Source organism: Ovis canadensis, chromosome 2, assembly GCF_042477335.2.
Source record: "Ovis canadensis isolate MfBH-ARS-UI-01 breed Bighorn chromosome 2, ARS-UI_OviCan_v2, whole genome shotgun sequence".
Taxonomy (NCBI): Eukaryota; Metazoa; Chordata; class Mammalia; order Artiodactyla; family Bovidae; genus Ovis; species Ovis canadensis.
This window is the reverse complement of record NC_091246.1, coordinates 103,766,407-103,781,853: the sequence shown is the minus strand read 5'-3', so window position 1 is coordinate 103,781,853 and position 15,447 is coordinate 103,766,407. Positions and strand designations below refer to the sequence as shown.

At 41.3% G+C, this 15,447-nt stretch overlaps 1 protein-coding gene across 2 annotated transcripts in view; it reads left to right on the top strand.

Moving 5' to 3' along the window:
• Positions 1-15,447, top strand: part of INTS9 (integrator complex subunit 9) — a 144,164-nt gene that overhangs the window by 33,469 nt on the left and 95,248 nt on the right. For both annotated transcript variants that reach the window (XM_069576706.1, XM_069576707.1), the window contains exon 2: positions 6,006-6,133. In XM_069576706.1, coding sequence (XP_069432807.1) covers positions 6,006-6,133 — 128 coding nt within the window. The remainder of the gene's footprint in view (positions 1-6,005; positions 6,134-15,447) is intronic.

Sequence of the window (15,447 nt, the reverse complement as noted above, 5' to 3'; positions counted from 1 at the left end):
GATAAATAATCATTAACTGTTTAAAAAAAAAGTGTAGAATAATTCACTGACTCTAAATACTATTGTTAGGGTATATCTTTCTTTAATTTGCATAGCACTGAGAGAAAAAACAGAGTTAAATCTTGACAAGTTGCTTTAATGATTGTGTTCATCGATACATTAATCTGTTACACAAACTTCTCATTCCTTTTAAATTTTTGTTACCCAGTTCAAGTAAAGTCGTAGTTGTCTTCATAAGCTTTGTTTCAAATGTGATAGAGAATCCTTTTGTACATATGTTGGTTATGGACCATAGCAAAGTTTCATCAGTTTTGAAATAGTTTCCATAGTAGAAAAAAGTCAGTAACAACTAAAACTCAAGAAATAATAATATAATGATATTACTGAGAAATAACTAGAAGAAATAGCTCACAAGTAGTTGCTTCTTGGTGATTCACTTTTAACTATATATATGTAAATTTCATTTAAAAAAACATAAGACTGATTCAGTGAAGGAAAATTGATATAGCTATAATATTATTTAGAAATAAATCTAAAAATAGATTTTGAGACAGAGAGCATTACATAATGATAAAACATTCAATAGTAATAATTTCAATTTTGTAGCAATGTAGCCTCAATATGTAAAAAGCAAAATAGGACAGAATTTCAATAAGAAATAGACAAGTTCTTTTCTCCTAAGACTCAAAAGTAGGTAAAGATATAGGAGATTTAGGTAAGATAATAAACTCAGTCTGCTCTGTATACAATTAGATTACGTATTTCCAGTTTTCATGCACACTGGTTCATATATAAAAAATCAGCCATTCACACTATACTGCTACAAAGCAAGTTTCAATAAATATCAGGAAGTATGTATAAAATCTATTCCCTGCCCACAAGAAAATTAGAAATCAATTACCAAAAGATAACCATTACCACCTTTATATTTGAAAGTGAAACCAAGCACATGAACATATGCAACACACAATTCTTTGTGGCTTAAAGCAGAAATCACAATAGAAGTCACATAGTCCTTAGAAATGGATAAATTGAAAACTCAATGTGAATTTGAAAAATGCCTCCAGAGCATCACTTAGAGGGCTATCTGGAGCCTGAATGCATAACTTAATGGGCTACACTGCACATCCAGCTGCAGGAATTTTTACAAATAAAACTTGAACAATAAAACCAAGAGTAGAAATTGGAAAGCAAAGATATATGTATGTTAATGATAATTGACTAGTTGGTTTTGAACTGAAGGAATAAAACATCTTAAACTGTAAAGGAAGAGCAAAAAAATTGAAAGAAATCAGTGCATTGCTTCCGGCTCAGAAAAATGTTATTTTATAGTAGAAATGGCAGCATTCCCTAAATACATAGCTTAAATGTAGCCTCCATTAAGATCCTTGGGAAGACTGTTTTAGTACTGAGGTCTTCATTCTAACTTGTTTTCAAATATTTCAATATAGTAAAAACTACAGCCTTGAGGGCAAAAATGGGAAGCAAAACCAAAAAAGGACAGTAGACAAAGTAGAGATTTCAGAAATAGATATAAATTATTATAGGACTCAGAGGTGCTAAAAACTAAAGATGAGTTAAACCCGGGAGAAGTTACATTCAATGAATTTTGCTGTGACATTTAGAAAAATGGAATCGTGTTTTTTTCTCAGTTGTGGATAAGAGATAGATTTAAGACTCTCTATGAAAACAGTATTTTCAGAGATCAGGTTGGTTTGTCAGCACAGTAGCTATTCTGCAGAAGTGTGTCAACATCAAAAGGAAGGCAGTGAAGAGAAGCACAGAAAATGGACAGATGTGAAGTCTAAGTGATGGAAGTTTATTGTACTAATTTTGCTTACTTGTGTGTTTGAAATTTTCCATAATAAAACGGTTTTAAAGGAAAGTAAGAGAATTGGAAATATGTTTACTAACTATAATTGATAAAAAAAAAAAATTACCCCCAAAATGTCAGTGATTCTAAAAAAAAATAAAAATTATGAAACCTTGTGTTTGCTCGAATATTCACTTTTGCAATAGTAACTTATCTTCCTGGAGGGAAAACTAGCAATAGAAAAATATTTGTAAAATTGTTCGTTCACTTTACCTAGTCTTTTTATTTTTTCATTGATTGGCTGCGCTGGGTATTTATTCATTGGCTGGGCCGGGTCATCGTTGCTGCATGCAGGCTTTCTCTAGTTGCACAAGTCGGGGACTACAGGAGGTGTGGCTTGTGGACTTAGTTGCTCATGCAGGATCCTAGTTCCCAGACCAGGGATTGAACCCATGTCTCCTGCATTGGCAGGTGAATTCTTAATCTAGGGATGTCCCTGCCTAGTCTCATGGGACACACAGATGTCTAAAACATTAGAGAATGCCACAATGAAATAGAATTTATTCTTTAAAATGCTGTAAATTTAGGTGTCCTCCCCAAAAAATATTTCAGTAGCCTCTTCAGCCCCTTCTGTAACTACAGTAACAATGAATGCATACTATATGTCAGGTTCTGTATCTATTCATTTAGTCCTCACAACTTTAGGAGGGTAGCGTTTATTACTGCATCTTGCAGATAAGGAAACTGTATCTTTGCAAAGTTAAGTAATTTTCCCAAAATCACATGTTAATAATGAGCATGACCAGTTTTTGAGCCCAGGCATTCTTGCTTCAAACTCCCTGCTTTAAATCATTTCTTCAAACTGCCTCTCCAAACCAAAGCATTTATCAAGTAGTTGATTTCCTGTTTAGGGTCATTTACTTGCTCCTAGATAGCCACTGCTAACATTTACTAACCTCTGTTTTGGTAGATTCCAGACGGTTTTGACCGTAATGCTAACGGGACTAAGCAGTGTAACGGATCTTCTGCTGTATGACTGATGACATTGTAGATAGGCACAGCCTTTTTTGGAAAACATTTTGGCAGCATATTTCAAGAGCCATAAAATGCTCATATTTTTTTGACCTAGTTAATGCCTCTTCTGGGAATCCTCTGAAGAAACAGTCCATGGAAAAAAGCCTTGAGCGCTGAAGTTAACACTGCAGTCGTGTTTGTGACAGAGCAACCTAAAGTGACCCTAAATGTTCAACAGCAAGGGAAGGATTAAACAAGTGATGGTGTATTTTTTTTTAGGCAGCCAGTAAAGATGAAGTGCGATGTAACGACAAAGAAAACACAGCTGTCAGTCTTACGAGCAGTACACAGACCAGTAGTGCACTAAAATTATAGCTTTTACAAATATGAAAAAAGTCAGGGACTGGGAAAACGCTGGTGAGGAGTGTTTTTCAAAAATTTTGTCGTCTTTTTTTCTAATTATAAAGTCACGTGATTACTCTCTGTTTCTGTGCATTCTCATAAGCCTCGTAGATCATCATCTACTTGGTGATTGTTCACAACTGCATGTTGGAAACAGGCAGAGAGCATCAGTGGAGCAGAGAAACCTCGGGAACCTTGCCAGGTGGCTCATTGGCTGGTGACAATTACTCTTGCCTCAGCAGACTGAGCTGACCCTCACAAAGTGAGCAGTGTGGTTTGGGAAGCAGGAGTAAGATCTCTGGAGTCGGGAGAACTTGCTGTGTGTCTGTGGCTCTCTTCTCAGCCCCTTCAACTGTGTAAAAAGCTCTATTTCCTGACTCATAAAATTGGAGCTACTGACATCGAAGTCTGGCACTCTTGGTAGATGCTCTGGAAGTGTCTTGCAGTCAGTTATGGCCCTTATGCAGTGGCCCTGGTCTTTTTTCATCCTTGGATGACAGGAGCAGTTAGATGGCTGACTTCCTTTGCCTGAAATCTTCTGAGCAGCAGCTTTGCCATGTCCATTTTCTGTCTTCTGCTGCAGCTTGTTAATCCATGATTTAAAGATGAAGATCAAAAAGATTTTGTCATTCGATGTGGCTGGCTAAATTTTCAGCTTTGTTTTAGTTATATATTTTTTTCTGATTATAAAAGTATGGTAAATGCTGGTAGTCAAACATTGAGAAGATGCAAAAAGCTGAAAGAAGAAAATTACACTAATCTTTTACCCAGAAATAATCATTAGATACATTCCAATTCTTTTCTGTTTAGCTTCTTCTGAGTATCTGTTGTTTTTTTATAGGCGAACTCTTATAAGAATCCCTGCCCCTGTTTTGGGGCAGGTGTAATAGGTTCCTCTGTGTTCATTTTGAGATAGTTTATCTTTAACAAATACATGATTCCTAAATAAGTATGAAGACCAAGCTGGCAATAGGTAACAGATGGAGAAAGGGCAGGGGTGGATAGCTCTGCCTTGATTAGTTGGAAAATATATTCTGTAGTTCTGATTGCTCTTAAAGAGTGAACTCACAGGTAAAGTATAATTACCCAAATCATGCTTCCTGGACTTTTTTAGTACTTTCTTGCTACTGTTTTTATTGTAAGTAACCTGTACTATTTTAGGCCATGCGTTGTGAATTATACAATGAAAAATTATCTTATATAAATAAACTTGGAATGAAGAAGCTTGCAAGGGACTTCCCTGGCAGTCCAGTAGATAGGACTCTGCACTTCCACTACAAGGGACCTGGGCTCGATCCCTGGTTGGGGGACTAAAATCTGGAAGCCACACAGCGTGGCCAGAAAAGAAGCTTACAAAATACCCCAAATTCCTTGGTTCTCGGGCTTATCAGTTTTAGAAACTGCAGTTTTAAAAACTCATCAGTTCCTGTGCTGTCTTCTGGAGAAAAGTAGGAAATGTATCCAGTGATGGAAGCAACCGAGCAACCAGTAGCTGTGACGGCTTAGCCGGAGCTCTGGCGGTCACGTGGGGGCCAGCACTGATGCTGCATTACCCTGTATGTGTGTGGGTCCTCAGTCATGTCCGGCTCTCGGCAGCCCCATGGACTGTAACTCACCAGGCTCCTCTGTCCATGGGATTCTCCAGGCAAGAATACCGGAGCAGGTTGCCATTTCCTTCTCCAGGGCATCTTCCTGAACCTAGGGATTGAAACTGTGTCTCCTGCATTGGCAGGTAGATTCTTTACCACTGCGACACCTGGGAAGTTCCACTTTACCCTGATTTTTACTTAAATCAGAAAGAAAGAATGTGTCTGTCCAGAGATAAGGAACATTGATCCTTCCATTTTCTGGACTTTGCTGTTCAAGAGAGGCTTCTATGAGATGACTTAAAAAGTGAGAGAAAAGGTCTTTTTTCTCTTCTTTCATTTTTTTCTTCAGAGCAGCAGTCAAGTTATAAAAGGTGACGCAGAGTCCATCCCATATAAATAATTCTCAGTGTGGTGTATCTATCATCTCCACTCCATTGAGGAAGACGCGAAGAGTGTTTGAAGTCGGCCTGTTGGTTTGCCCTGTCACCTTGGTGGCTCGGGTCCCTTTGACCTCTGAGGTCTGCTGCCACAAGCAGGAGGCTCCTGATTTGTTGGGAGTTGGTGTTCCTCACTCCCGCCTGGTATCTGCACATCAGGGAGGTCATTTGTCCTGACAAGGCTGAGCCATTAGGAGCCCTTACCCTAAGGCTTGTTTGTTTACCTTTCCCCAGTGTTTACTCCTAAAGGAAAGTCACCTGACTGACTTACAGAGGAGAAAACTTAACCAGTAGCACAGTTTGAGATTACAGCTTAGAAATTAATTTGACTTTACACAGTGGACAGGACTGAGCGACTTTGACTTTATTTCACTTTCACACAGTACTTAGGTATGATGGGATAGGGGGAATTTGAATGTGTCATGTGAGAATGGAGCAGAAAACTACAGCCTGGAAACCATCTATTTGGAATAACCTCGGCCCTTCCAAAACTCTGCTTTCCTGAGATGTAAACTGGCACCCTACAAAGAACTGGATAGGATCCGAGGTAGAGAATGCTGAATGTGAGGGGAAGTGGTATCTGGAGCTGTGAAAAGGAGGAAACCACATAGAAAGTTAGCTGAATTTACACCCTGTTGTAATGAGAGAAGATGGTTAGCTTTATTTAATTCACTGTGTTTTTGAGACTTCTTCTGTAACTGATTACTGACAAAAGTTTTTTTTTTTTTTTTTTTTTTTTAATCTTTTCAGTATTGCCTGTCAGGGCACCCGACCTTACCATGCAATGTGCTCAAATTCAAATCAACCACCATTATGTTGGACTGTGGACTGGACATGACTTCCACCCTCAACTTCCTTCCTTTGCCACTTGTTCAAAGGTATGTACTGATGCATCTGAAATAGACTGAGCTTCAGTTGGCTGAAAAATGGTCCCCAGTAGCATCAAGATTGCAGTGCCCTTTGTGTTGTCCAGAGTTTACTTTGTTCCCTTAAAAACATTCTTGAAATAATATTCTTTGGCTCGGTTGATGGAAAGTGTTGTATTGATTTATTGATTGACTTCTTTATTACAACTTCTTCTGAGCTTCTGTACAATGTTCCTGCAACTGCTTAGTGCAAGTGAGGTCATGTATATTTCATCTTTCTTGCTAATTCATGTAGGAGCGGATAAATGGTCAACTGATAAGGCCCAAGAATTGAATTTTAGAATCATTTGCAAGGACTTGACATCATAAAGCCTGACATTTGTTTTTGGTAGGTATCTATGTATTAGATATATGTTAGTATCTGATACTGGAGAAGGCAATGGCAACCCACTCCAGTACTCTTGCCTGGAAAATCCCATGGATGGAGGAGCCTGGTAGGCTACAGTCCCTGAGGTCGTGAAGAGTCGGACACAACTGAGCGACTTCATTTTCACTTTTCACTTTCATCCATTGGAGAAGGAACTGGCAACCCACTCCAGTGTTCTTGACTGGAGTATCCCGGGGACAGAGGAGACTAGTGGGCTGCCATCTATGCGGTCATACAGACTCGGACATGACTGAAGTGACTTAGCAGCAGCAGCAGCAATATCTGATACTGATCATCTGTAGAGACACAGAATCACATATGAAGCCAAAGTCCTTGTCTTAAAGCAGACAGATTACCCCAAGCCTACAGGCAGCACTATTCACTCTTACGAAGACCTTGTCTAAGAGATCAGTTTTCCAACTTGCTGCTTTTTAGAAGCAGGTATACTCCCAGTAGCAAAAAGTGATACTGCATGGAGGAAGGGAAACAGAGAAGCTATCTCAAGAAGATTTAAGAACTTAAAACCTTAACAAGCTAGGTAAACCATCTCATGTGTTCTCATTCACTGCTGAAGAATTCACTGTGTTCAGTGATTATTCATAATGTTAACCCCATGAACCTTCTACAAAAGGTATAATTAAAAATGAAAGGTTGACTTTTCTCTGATATAAGGCATACAGTGGTGACTAGGTGGTAAAGAATCCACTTGCCAATGCAGGAAATGCAGGTTCAATCCCTGGGTCAGGAAGATCCCCTGGCATAGGAAATAGCAACCCACTGGGAAATCCCATGGACAGAGGAACCTGGCAGACCACAATCCATGAGGTTACAAAGAGTCAGACGTGACTGAGAGACTAAACAACACCAGAGGCATAAGGTAAGGTGATGGGGACAAGATCAAAGGCAATTCCAGATTACATTTTATGCATAACTGATAAAATTCAGTTATAATCACACCCATCACTTAGAAATACATTTACCATCCGTCTGGGGAGGCCTTACAAATAGCTGTGAAAAGAAGAGAGGCGAAAAGCAAAGGAGAAAAGAAAAGATGTAAGCATCTGAATGCAGAGTTCCAAAGAATAGCAAGGAGAGAAAAGAAAGCCTTCCTCAGCGATCAATGCAAAGAAATAGAGGAAAAGAACAGAATGGGAAAGACTAGAGATCTCTTCAAGAAAATTAGAGATACCAAGGGAACATTTCGTGCAAAGATGGACTCGATAAAGGACAGACATGTTAGGACCTAACAGAAGCAGAAGATGTTAAGAAGAGGTGGCAAGAATACACGGAAGAACCGTACAAACAAGATCTTCATGACCCAGATAATCATGATGGTATGATCACTAATCTAGAGCCAGACATCTTGGAATGTGAAGTCAAGTGGGCCTTCAAAAGCATCACTACGAACAAAGCTAGTGGAGGTGATGGAATTCCAGTTGAGCTGTTTCAAATCCTGAAAGATGATGCTGTGAAAGTGCTGCACTCACTATGCCAGCAAATTTGGAAAACTCAGCAGTGGCCACAGGACTGGAAAAGGTCAGTTTTCATTCCAATTCCAAAGAGAGGCAATGCCAAAGAATGCTCAAACTACCGCACAATTGCACTCATCTCACACCCTAGTAAAGTAATGCTCAAAATTCTCCAAGCCAGGCTTCAGCAATACGTGAACCGTGAACTCCCTGATGTTCAAGCTGGTTTTAGAAAAGGCAGAGGAACCAGAGATCAAATTGCCAGCATCTGCTGGATCATGGAAAAAGCGAGAGAGTTCCAGAAAAACATCTATTTCTGCTTTATTGACTATGCCAAAGCCTTTGACTGTGTGGATCACAATAAACTGTGGAAAATTCTTCAAGAGATGGAAATACCAGACCACCTGACCTGCCTCTTGAGAAATCTGTATGCAGGTCAGGAAGCAACAGTTAGAACTGGACATGGAACAACAGACTGGTTCCAAATAGGAAAAGGAGTACATCAAGGCTGTATATTGTCATCCTGCTTATTTAACTTATATGCAGAGTACATCATGATAAACGCTGGACTGGAAGAAACACAAGCTGGAATCAAGACTGCCGGGAGAAATATCAATAACCTCAGATATGCAGATGACACCACCCTTATGGCAGAAAGTGAAGAGGAACTAAAAAGCCTCTTGATGAAAATGAAAGAGGAGAGTGAAAAAGCTGGCTTAAAGCTCAACATTCAGAAAACAAAGATCATGGCATCCGGTCCCATCACTTTATGGGAAATAGATTGGGAAACAGTAGAAACAGTGTCAGACTTTATTTTTGGGGGGCTCCAAAATCACTGCAGATGGTGATTGCAGCCATGAAATTAAAAGACGCTTACTCCTTGGAAGAAAAGTTATGAACAACCTAGATAGTATATTCAAAAGCAGAGACATTACTTTGCCGACTAAAGTCCATCTAGTTAAGGCTATGGTTTTTCCAGTGGTCATGTATGGATGTGAGAGTTTGACTGTGAAGAAAGCTGAGCGCCGAAGAATTGATGCTTTTGAACTGTGGTATTGGAGAAGACTCTTGAGCGTCCCTTGGACTGCAAGGAGATCCAACCCGTCCATTCTGAAGGAGATCAGCCCTGGGATTTCTTTGGAAGAAATTATGCTAAAGCTGAAACTCCAGTACTTTGGCCACCTCATGTGAAGAGTTGACTCATTGGAAAAGACTTTGATGCTGGGAGGGATTGGGGGCAGGAGGAGAAGGGGACAACAGAGGATGAGATAGCTGGATGGCATCACTGACTCGATGGACGTGAGTCTGAGTAAACTCCAGGAGATGGTGATGGACAGGGAGGCCTGGCGTGCTGCGATTCATGGGGTCGCAAAGAGTCGGACACGACTGAGCGACTGAATGGAACTGAACTGATATCATCCAAAAGAGAAAAGAAGTGTATTCAGAGTTGATTCAGGAACTGTAGGTGTCACATATATTTCTTGACAAAATTGATGAACAAGTTTTTCCTTATTAAAATAGCCTAACATAAGGAGATCCAACCAGTCCATTCTAAAGGAGATCAGCCCTGGGTGTTCTTTGGAAAGACTGATGCTAAAACTGAAACTCCAGTACTTTGGCCACCTCATGCGAAGACTTGACTCATTGGAAAAGACTCTGATGCTGAGAGGGATTGGGGGCAGGAGGAAAAGGGGACGACAGAGGATGAGATGCTGGATGGCATCACTGACTCAGTGGACATGAGTTTGGGTGAACTCTGGGAGTTGGTGATGGACAAGGAGGCCTGGGATGCTGCGACTCATGGGGTCACAAAGAGTCAGACGTGACTGAGTGACTGAACTGAACTAAACTGAATATCCTTGTCTGTTTCCTTCCAATGATTAAAATGTTCATTCCCTTGATGTTAAAAATCTTCAGTGTCCTGGACCACAGGACACAGACAAGAATGGGACAGCTCTTCTTTCCTCACGGAATTTGTAGTCCTTCAGGAGAGAAAGAATTACGCTGCTGAAGATTTAGTTATACTTGTGTTACAAAAACGACTGTCTATATATTTGTGATAAATACTAAAGACAAAAAGCGGGGTATGCTGAGGGTTCCCAAAAGGGCACCCACATGCTTTGCAGGGTCATGAGTCATCTAGGTATTCAAACCTGGGTCGTACAGACAGTCCTCACTACATGTTTTTTCCCTGTCCTGTTCATTCCTGTCTTTAACTAGTTCTGTGTTCTCAAGTAGATAGAAAATCTGCTTCTACTCTCTCTTCTTGTCATTGTTTTTCTCTCTGAGGGACATTATACTAATGGGATGATTAGCCGCCCATGGCATTTCCTCAAAAAAAGTGTCTTCATTTACTCAAAATCTTGGCAGTCTACTTGGCTGAAGTATTAATAGTATCCCCGGTCCCCCCCTACCTCTTTGTCCTGCTTTGTCTGTCTTCAGAACACTTCTCGTTATATCATACAGACATATTTGCTTTATATATTGTCTTTCTTCTCTATGAAAGGTAAGTTTTATAAGGGCAGAGATTTTGTTTGCTCTCTTTTGTTTGTATCCCCAGTGCCTAAAATAGTTCCTGGTATGCAGTAGCTGCTCAGTAAATATTTGTGATAATGAATGAATCACTTTATCTTCTCTGGTTTTCAGCCCTTCTCACCTCTGAGTCGTTTCACTTTTATAATCTTTCCTTTATCTTGAATCTTTCCATCTTGACTTATTCCCAGTTAATTATGCTCAATCACTTCTAACTTAAAATTTTCTTTTAAATATCTTTCTAACCTTCTCTCAACTCCACTGTCCCCTTCAGCATTCCTGCTCCTCTCCCATCTGCTTTGCCCACACAACCCACCAGGATATCTCTCAGTAAAATCACAGATGACTTCCATGTCATTAGCTATGATACTCAGTTGTCACCCTCATTCTCCTTGGCCATTTGGCATCACTCTCCTCCATGATCATGCCATTCTGGTTTTCTTTACTTCTCTGACTCTTCCTCTCCTATCTCCTTTGGGGATTCAGTTTCCTCCATCTAGCCATCACACATCAGAATTCTAAAGTACTCAGTACTTAGCCACAGAGCCTCCACCAAGGGAATTTAATAAATGCTCAGGGCCTCGATAACCATCCAGACAGTCACTTACAAATGTATATTTTTCAGTTAATAATGCTCTTCTGAGTTCCACATTCATAAATCCAAAATGCCCACTCGGCTTCTGTCTTTGGATGTACCTTTGAAAGCGCTTCAAAACTCAACATGCCCCAAGCTGAGATCGTCATTAGACTTGGTCCAGAAGAGGAGAACCAACCCTCCCAGACCGGGTCCTGCCCGTTGCTACCCTGTCTTGGGAAAGGGCATCCTGATAGAAAGGCCAGAGAACTGGGAGTTCCCCTAGATGCCCCCTTTCTCCCTTCCTGCACCCAGTCTTTCATTTGTCGTTGCTGTTGTTATATAGTCACTAAGTCATGTCTGACTTTTGCGACCCCATGAACTCTTTGGGGCAGGCTTCTCTGACCATGGGGTTTCCCAGACAAGAATACTAGAGTGGGGATGCCATTTCCTCCTCCAGAGAATCTTCCTGACCCAGGGATTTAACCCAAGTCTCCTGCACTGGCAGGTGGGTTCTTTACTACTGAGCCACCAGAGAAGCCAAGTCTTTTATTGAGCCTTGTCATTTTTTACCTCCTAGATAGTGCTAGAATCCTGTCGCTTCTCATAAGTGCTGCTGTGGTGGTCATCACCCTCCTTTACATGCATTACTGCTGAAGCCTTCTAACCAGTGTCTTCTCTTCTGTCCTTGCCTCTGTCTGAATCCAGAGTCGTCTTTTTGTGTAATGTTTTATTTTGGAGTTACTTCACATTTATGGAAAAGTTGCGAGAATAGTACAAACAATTCCCAATTATTGTTACCAGTTATTGACATTTTATCACATTTACTTTATCACTTCCTCTTAATACATACACATATAGTTGCTTCTGACCCATTTGAAAGATACAGACATGATGCTTCTTTGCCCCTTAAATACTCAAGTTCATGTTTTATACGAGGACATTCTCTTACATAACTGCAGCACGATAATCAAAATCCAGAAACTTACATTGATATCATCCTAGAATCTGAGCTATATTGGGCTTCCCAGATGGCACTGGTTGTAAAAAACCCGCCTGCTAATGCAGCAGACGTAAGAAGTGGAGTTCACCTCTTACACTGTGGATGGGAATGCAAACTAGTACAGCCACTGTGGAGAACAGTGTGGACATTCCTTAAAAAACTGGAAATAGAACTGCCATACGACCCAGCAATACCACTGCTGGGCATACACACCAAGGAAACCAGAACTGAAAGAGACACGTGTACCCCAATGTTCATCACAGCACTGTTTACAATAGCCAGGACATGGAAGCAACCTAGATGTCCATCAGCAGACGCATGGATAAGAAAGCTGTGGTACATATACACAATGGAATATTAATCACCTACTAAAAAGAATGCATTTGAATCAGTTCTAATGAGGTGGATGAAACTGGAGCCAATTATACAGAGCAAAGTAAGTCAGAAAGAAAAACACCAATACAGTATATTGAAGCATATATATGGAATTTAGAAAGATGGTAACAATGACCCTATAGGCGAGACAGCAAAAGAGACCTAGAAGTAAAGAACAGTCTTTTGGACTCTGTGGGAGAAGGTGAGGGTGGGATGACTTGAGAGAATAACACTGAAACATGTTTATTACCATATGTGAGAAAGATCGCCAGTCCAGGTTCGATGCATGAGACAGGGTGCTCGGGGCTGGTGCACTGGGGTGACCCTGAGGGATGGGATGGGGAGGGAGGTGGGAGGGAGGGTCAGGATGGGGAACGCATGTCCACCCGTGGCTGATTGATGTCAACGTATGGCAAAAACCACCACAGTATTGTAATTGGCATCCAATTAAAATAAATTAAAAAAAAATAAAAATTTTAGAAAGGGAAAAAAAGCAGAAACGTGGTTCAATCTCTGGGTCAGGAAGATGCCCTGGAGAAGGGCATGGCAACCCACTCCAGTTTTCTTGCCTGGGAAATCCAGTGGACAGAAGAGCCTTGCGGTCTACCGTCCATGGGGTCGCAAAGAGTCGGACGTGGCAGAAGCAACTTGGCACCTTATTTATATTTCCCAAGCTATACCAGCTCATATTTCTCTGTAATGCCTTTTATAGCAAAAAAAGAAAAGCAACTTACTGGTCCAGGGTTCAATCCGGATGACACATTGCATTCAGTCATGTCTTTAATCTTCAATCTGGAAGAGTTTCACAGCTCTGTGTCTTTGATGACCTTGCCATTTTTAGGAGTACATGCCAATTATTGTATGTAGCATCTTTCAATTTGGGTTTGTCTCATGATTCTTCTGGAGAAGGCAATGCACCCCACTCCAGTACTCATGCCTGGAAAATCCCATGGATGGAGGAGCCTTGTAGGCTATAGTCCATGGGGTCGCTAAGAGTCGGATATGACTGGGTGACTTTACTTTCACTTTTCACTTTCACGCATTGGAGAAGGAAATGGCAACCCACTCCAGTGTTCTTGCCTGGAGACTCCCAGGGATGGGGGAGCCTGGTGGGCTGCCGTCTATGGGGTCGCACAGAGTCGGACATGACTGAAGTGACTTAGCAGCAGCAGCAGCATGATTCTTCACAATGAGGTTGGGGTTCCTGTTTTTGGTAGGATTACCACACAAATTGTGGCACGTTATCAGAGGGCACTTGATGTCAGTTTTCTCCGGAGTCACCTTTTATTAATAGAAAGACTGATCTAATCTCGTCTCTCATCTGTTTGAGATCCTTCACTGGATTTTTCATTGCTTTAGGCTAAGTACCAAGTTCCTCTTGGTACATTTCAGGCCCTTCTAGCCTCCTGCTCTTTGTATTCCTCCAGTTTCAAAGCCTTCGCTCCTGCCTGGGAGCCGTCTACACAGATTGCTCCTTCCGCCAAGAGGGCTCTCCATCTTTCCCCCATCCCACCTCTGCCTTAGCCTACCAACTAAGCAGGAGCTCCTCTCTGAAATCATTTCTGATACCCCTTGCTACATGGGAAGGACAGAGAGATGGCGTTTTCGTTGGCTGAGGGGGAGGGTAGTGTATATGGGACTCGCCATGAAATTTCATTTGAATAACCTTTTTTAAGACGTCCATACTGAAGGCTGGTGAGAGTGATTGGGCTTTGCAACTATCTTCTTGCTCTGTTCCCTCCAAACCCTGCCCCTTGATCCCACTACAGATGGCTCAGTGATGAAGAAGAACCCTCCTATCAGCACAGGAGGTACGGATTCAATCCCTGGGTTGGGAGGATCCCCTGGAGGAGGAAATGGCAACCCACTTCAGTATTCTGGCCTGGGAAATCCTATGGACAGAGGAGCCTGGCGGGCTACAGTCCATAGGATCACAAAAGAATCAGACACAATGAGGGACAAATCAACACACACACACTTGCCCCTTGACCCAGTTTCCCCTTGACTTCCCAGTATCCAGATCTCAGCTCCATCAGCAGACTCGACGGGTGCTGATGCTGCCTAGATCACTCTCGTGTTAGGAGACTTTGTGGCGCTTTGTGTGGCACTGCCTCATCATTAGTCACAGCTTGTTCTCTCTGTGTGTGACTACTTGATCAGTTTTCCCTACCCTGTCAGGATGACAGGCACACTTTGCTCGTGGTCAGTATCACCACCCTCTGAGTGCTTGACACGTAAATCAAGACTCATGAATGAACACGTGAAGATGAATACCTCTTTCCCCCTTCAACACGTCACTAAGTGATGAGGCCGTTCCCTGTCCCTCTCTCTGGAAAGTCACCCTCTGTCTTCACCTCGTGTTCCTGTTCTGTGTTCCTGCTTTCTCACGCCCCTGCGCCCTGTCTCAAGTGCCCTTCCTGTATGAGCCATAATACCTGTGCACTCCCTGTCTTAGCGTTTGTTTTATTCTGTTGTAATTGCTGTTTACTGTCTCCCTGTCCTGCAGTGCAAGCTCCTCAGACCCAAGGGTTATTTATTGCCATATCCTTCTACTTTGCCTATTTTAATCAAGAGTAAGTTTTTATAAATATATTTTGAATGAATGCATGTAGTCATGCCTCTCGCACTATTTCCTGACTATAAAAGTAATGCATTTCAAAGTCGGAAAACGGGAAAATGAAACATAAAGAGAAAATGAATTGCATACCATGTTCATTCTACCCTTCACTGTTTTTCTAGACAATATGTTATGTTTAAAGACCTTAGGTTGTTTATTTAGTTACTTTACCTGTTTTTAAAACTACTAAAAACATTTTTGTATACATATTTTTTTGACTATAACATTTTTTAATGGCACCCTTTTTTTCCATAGAAATTATTGCTAAATAGTGGGTACAAAAATGTGTTCAGTTCAGTCGCTCAGTCGTGTCCGACTCTTTGCGACCC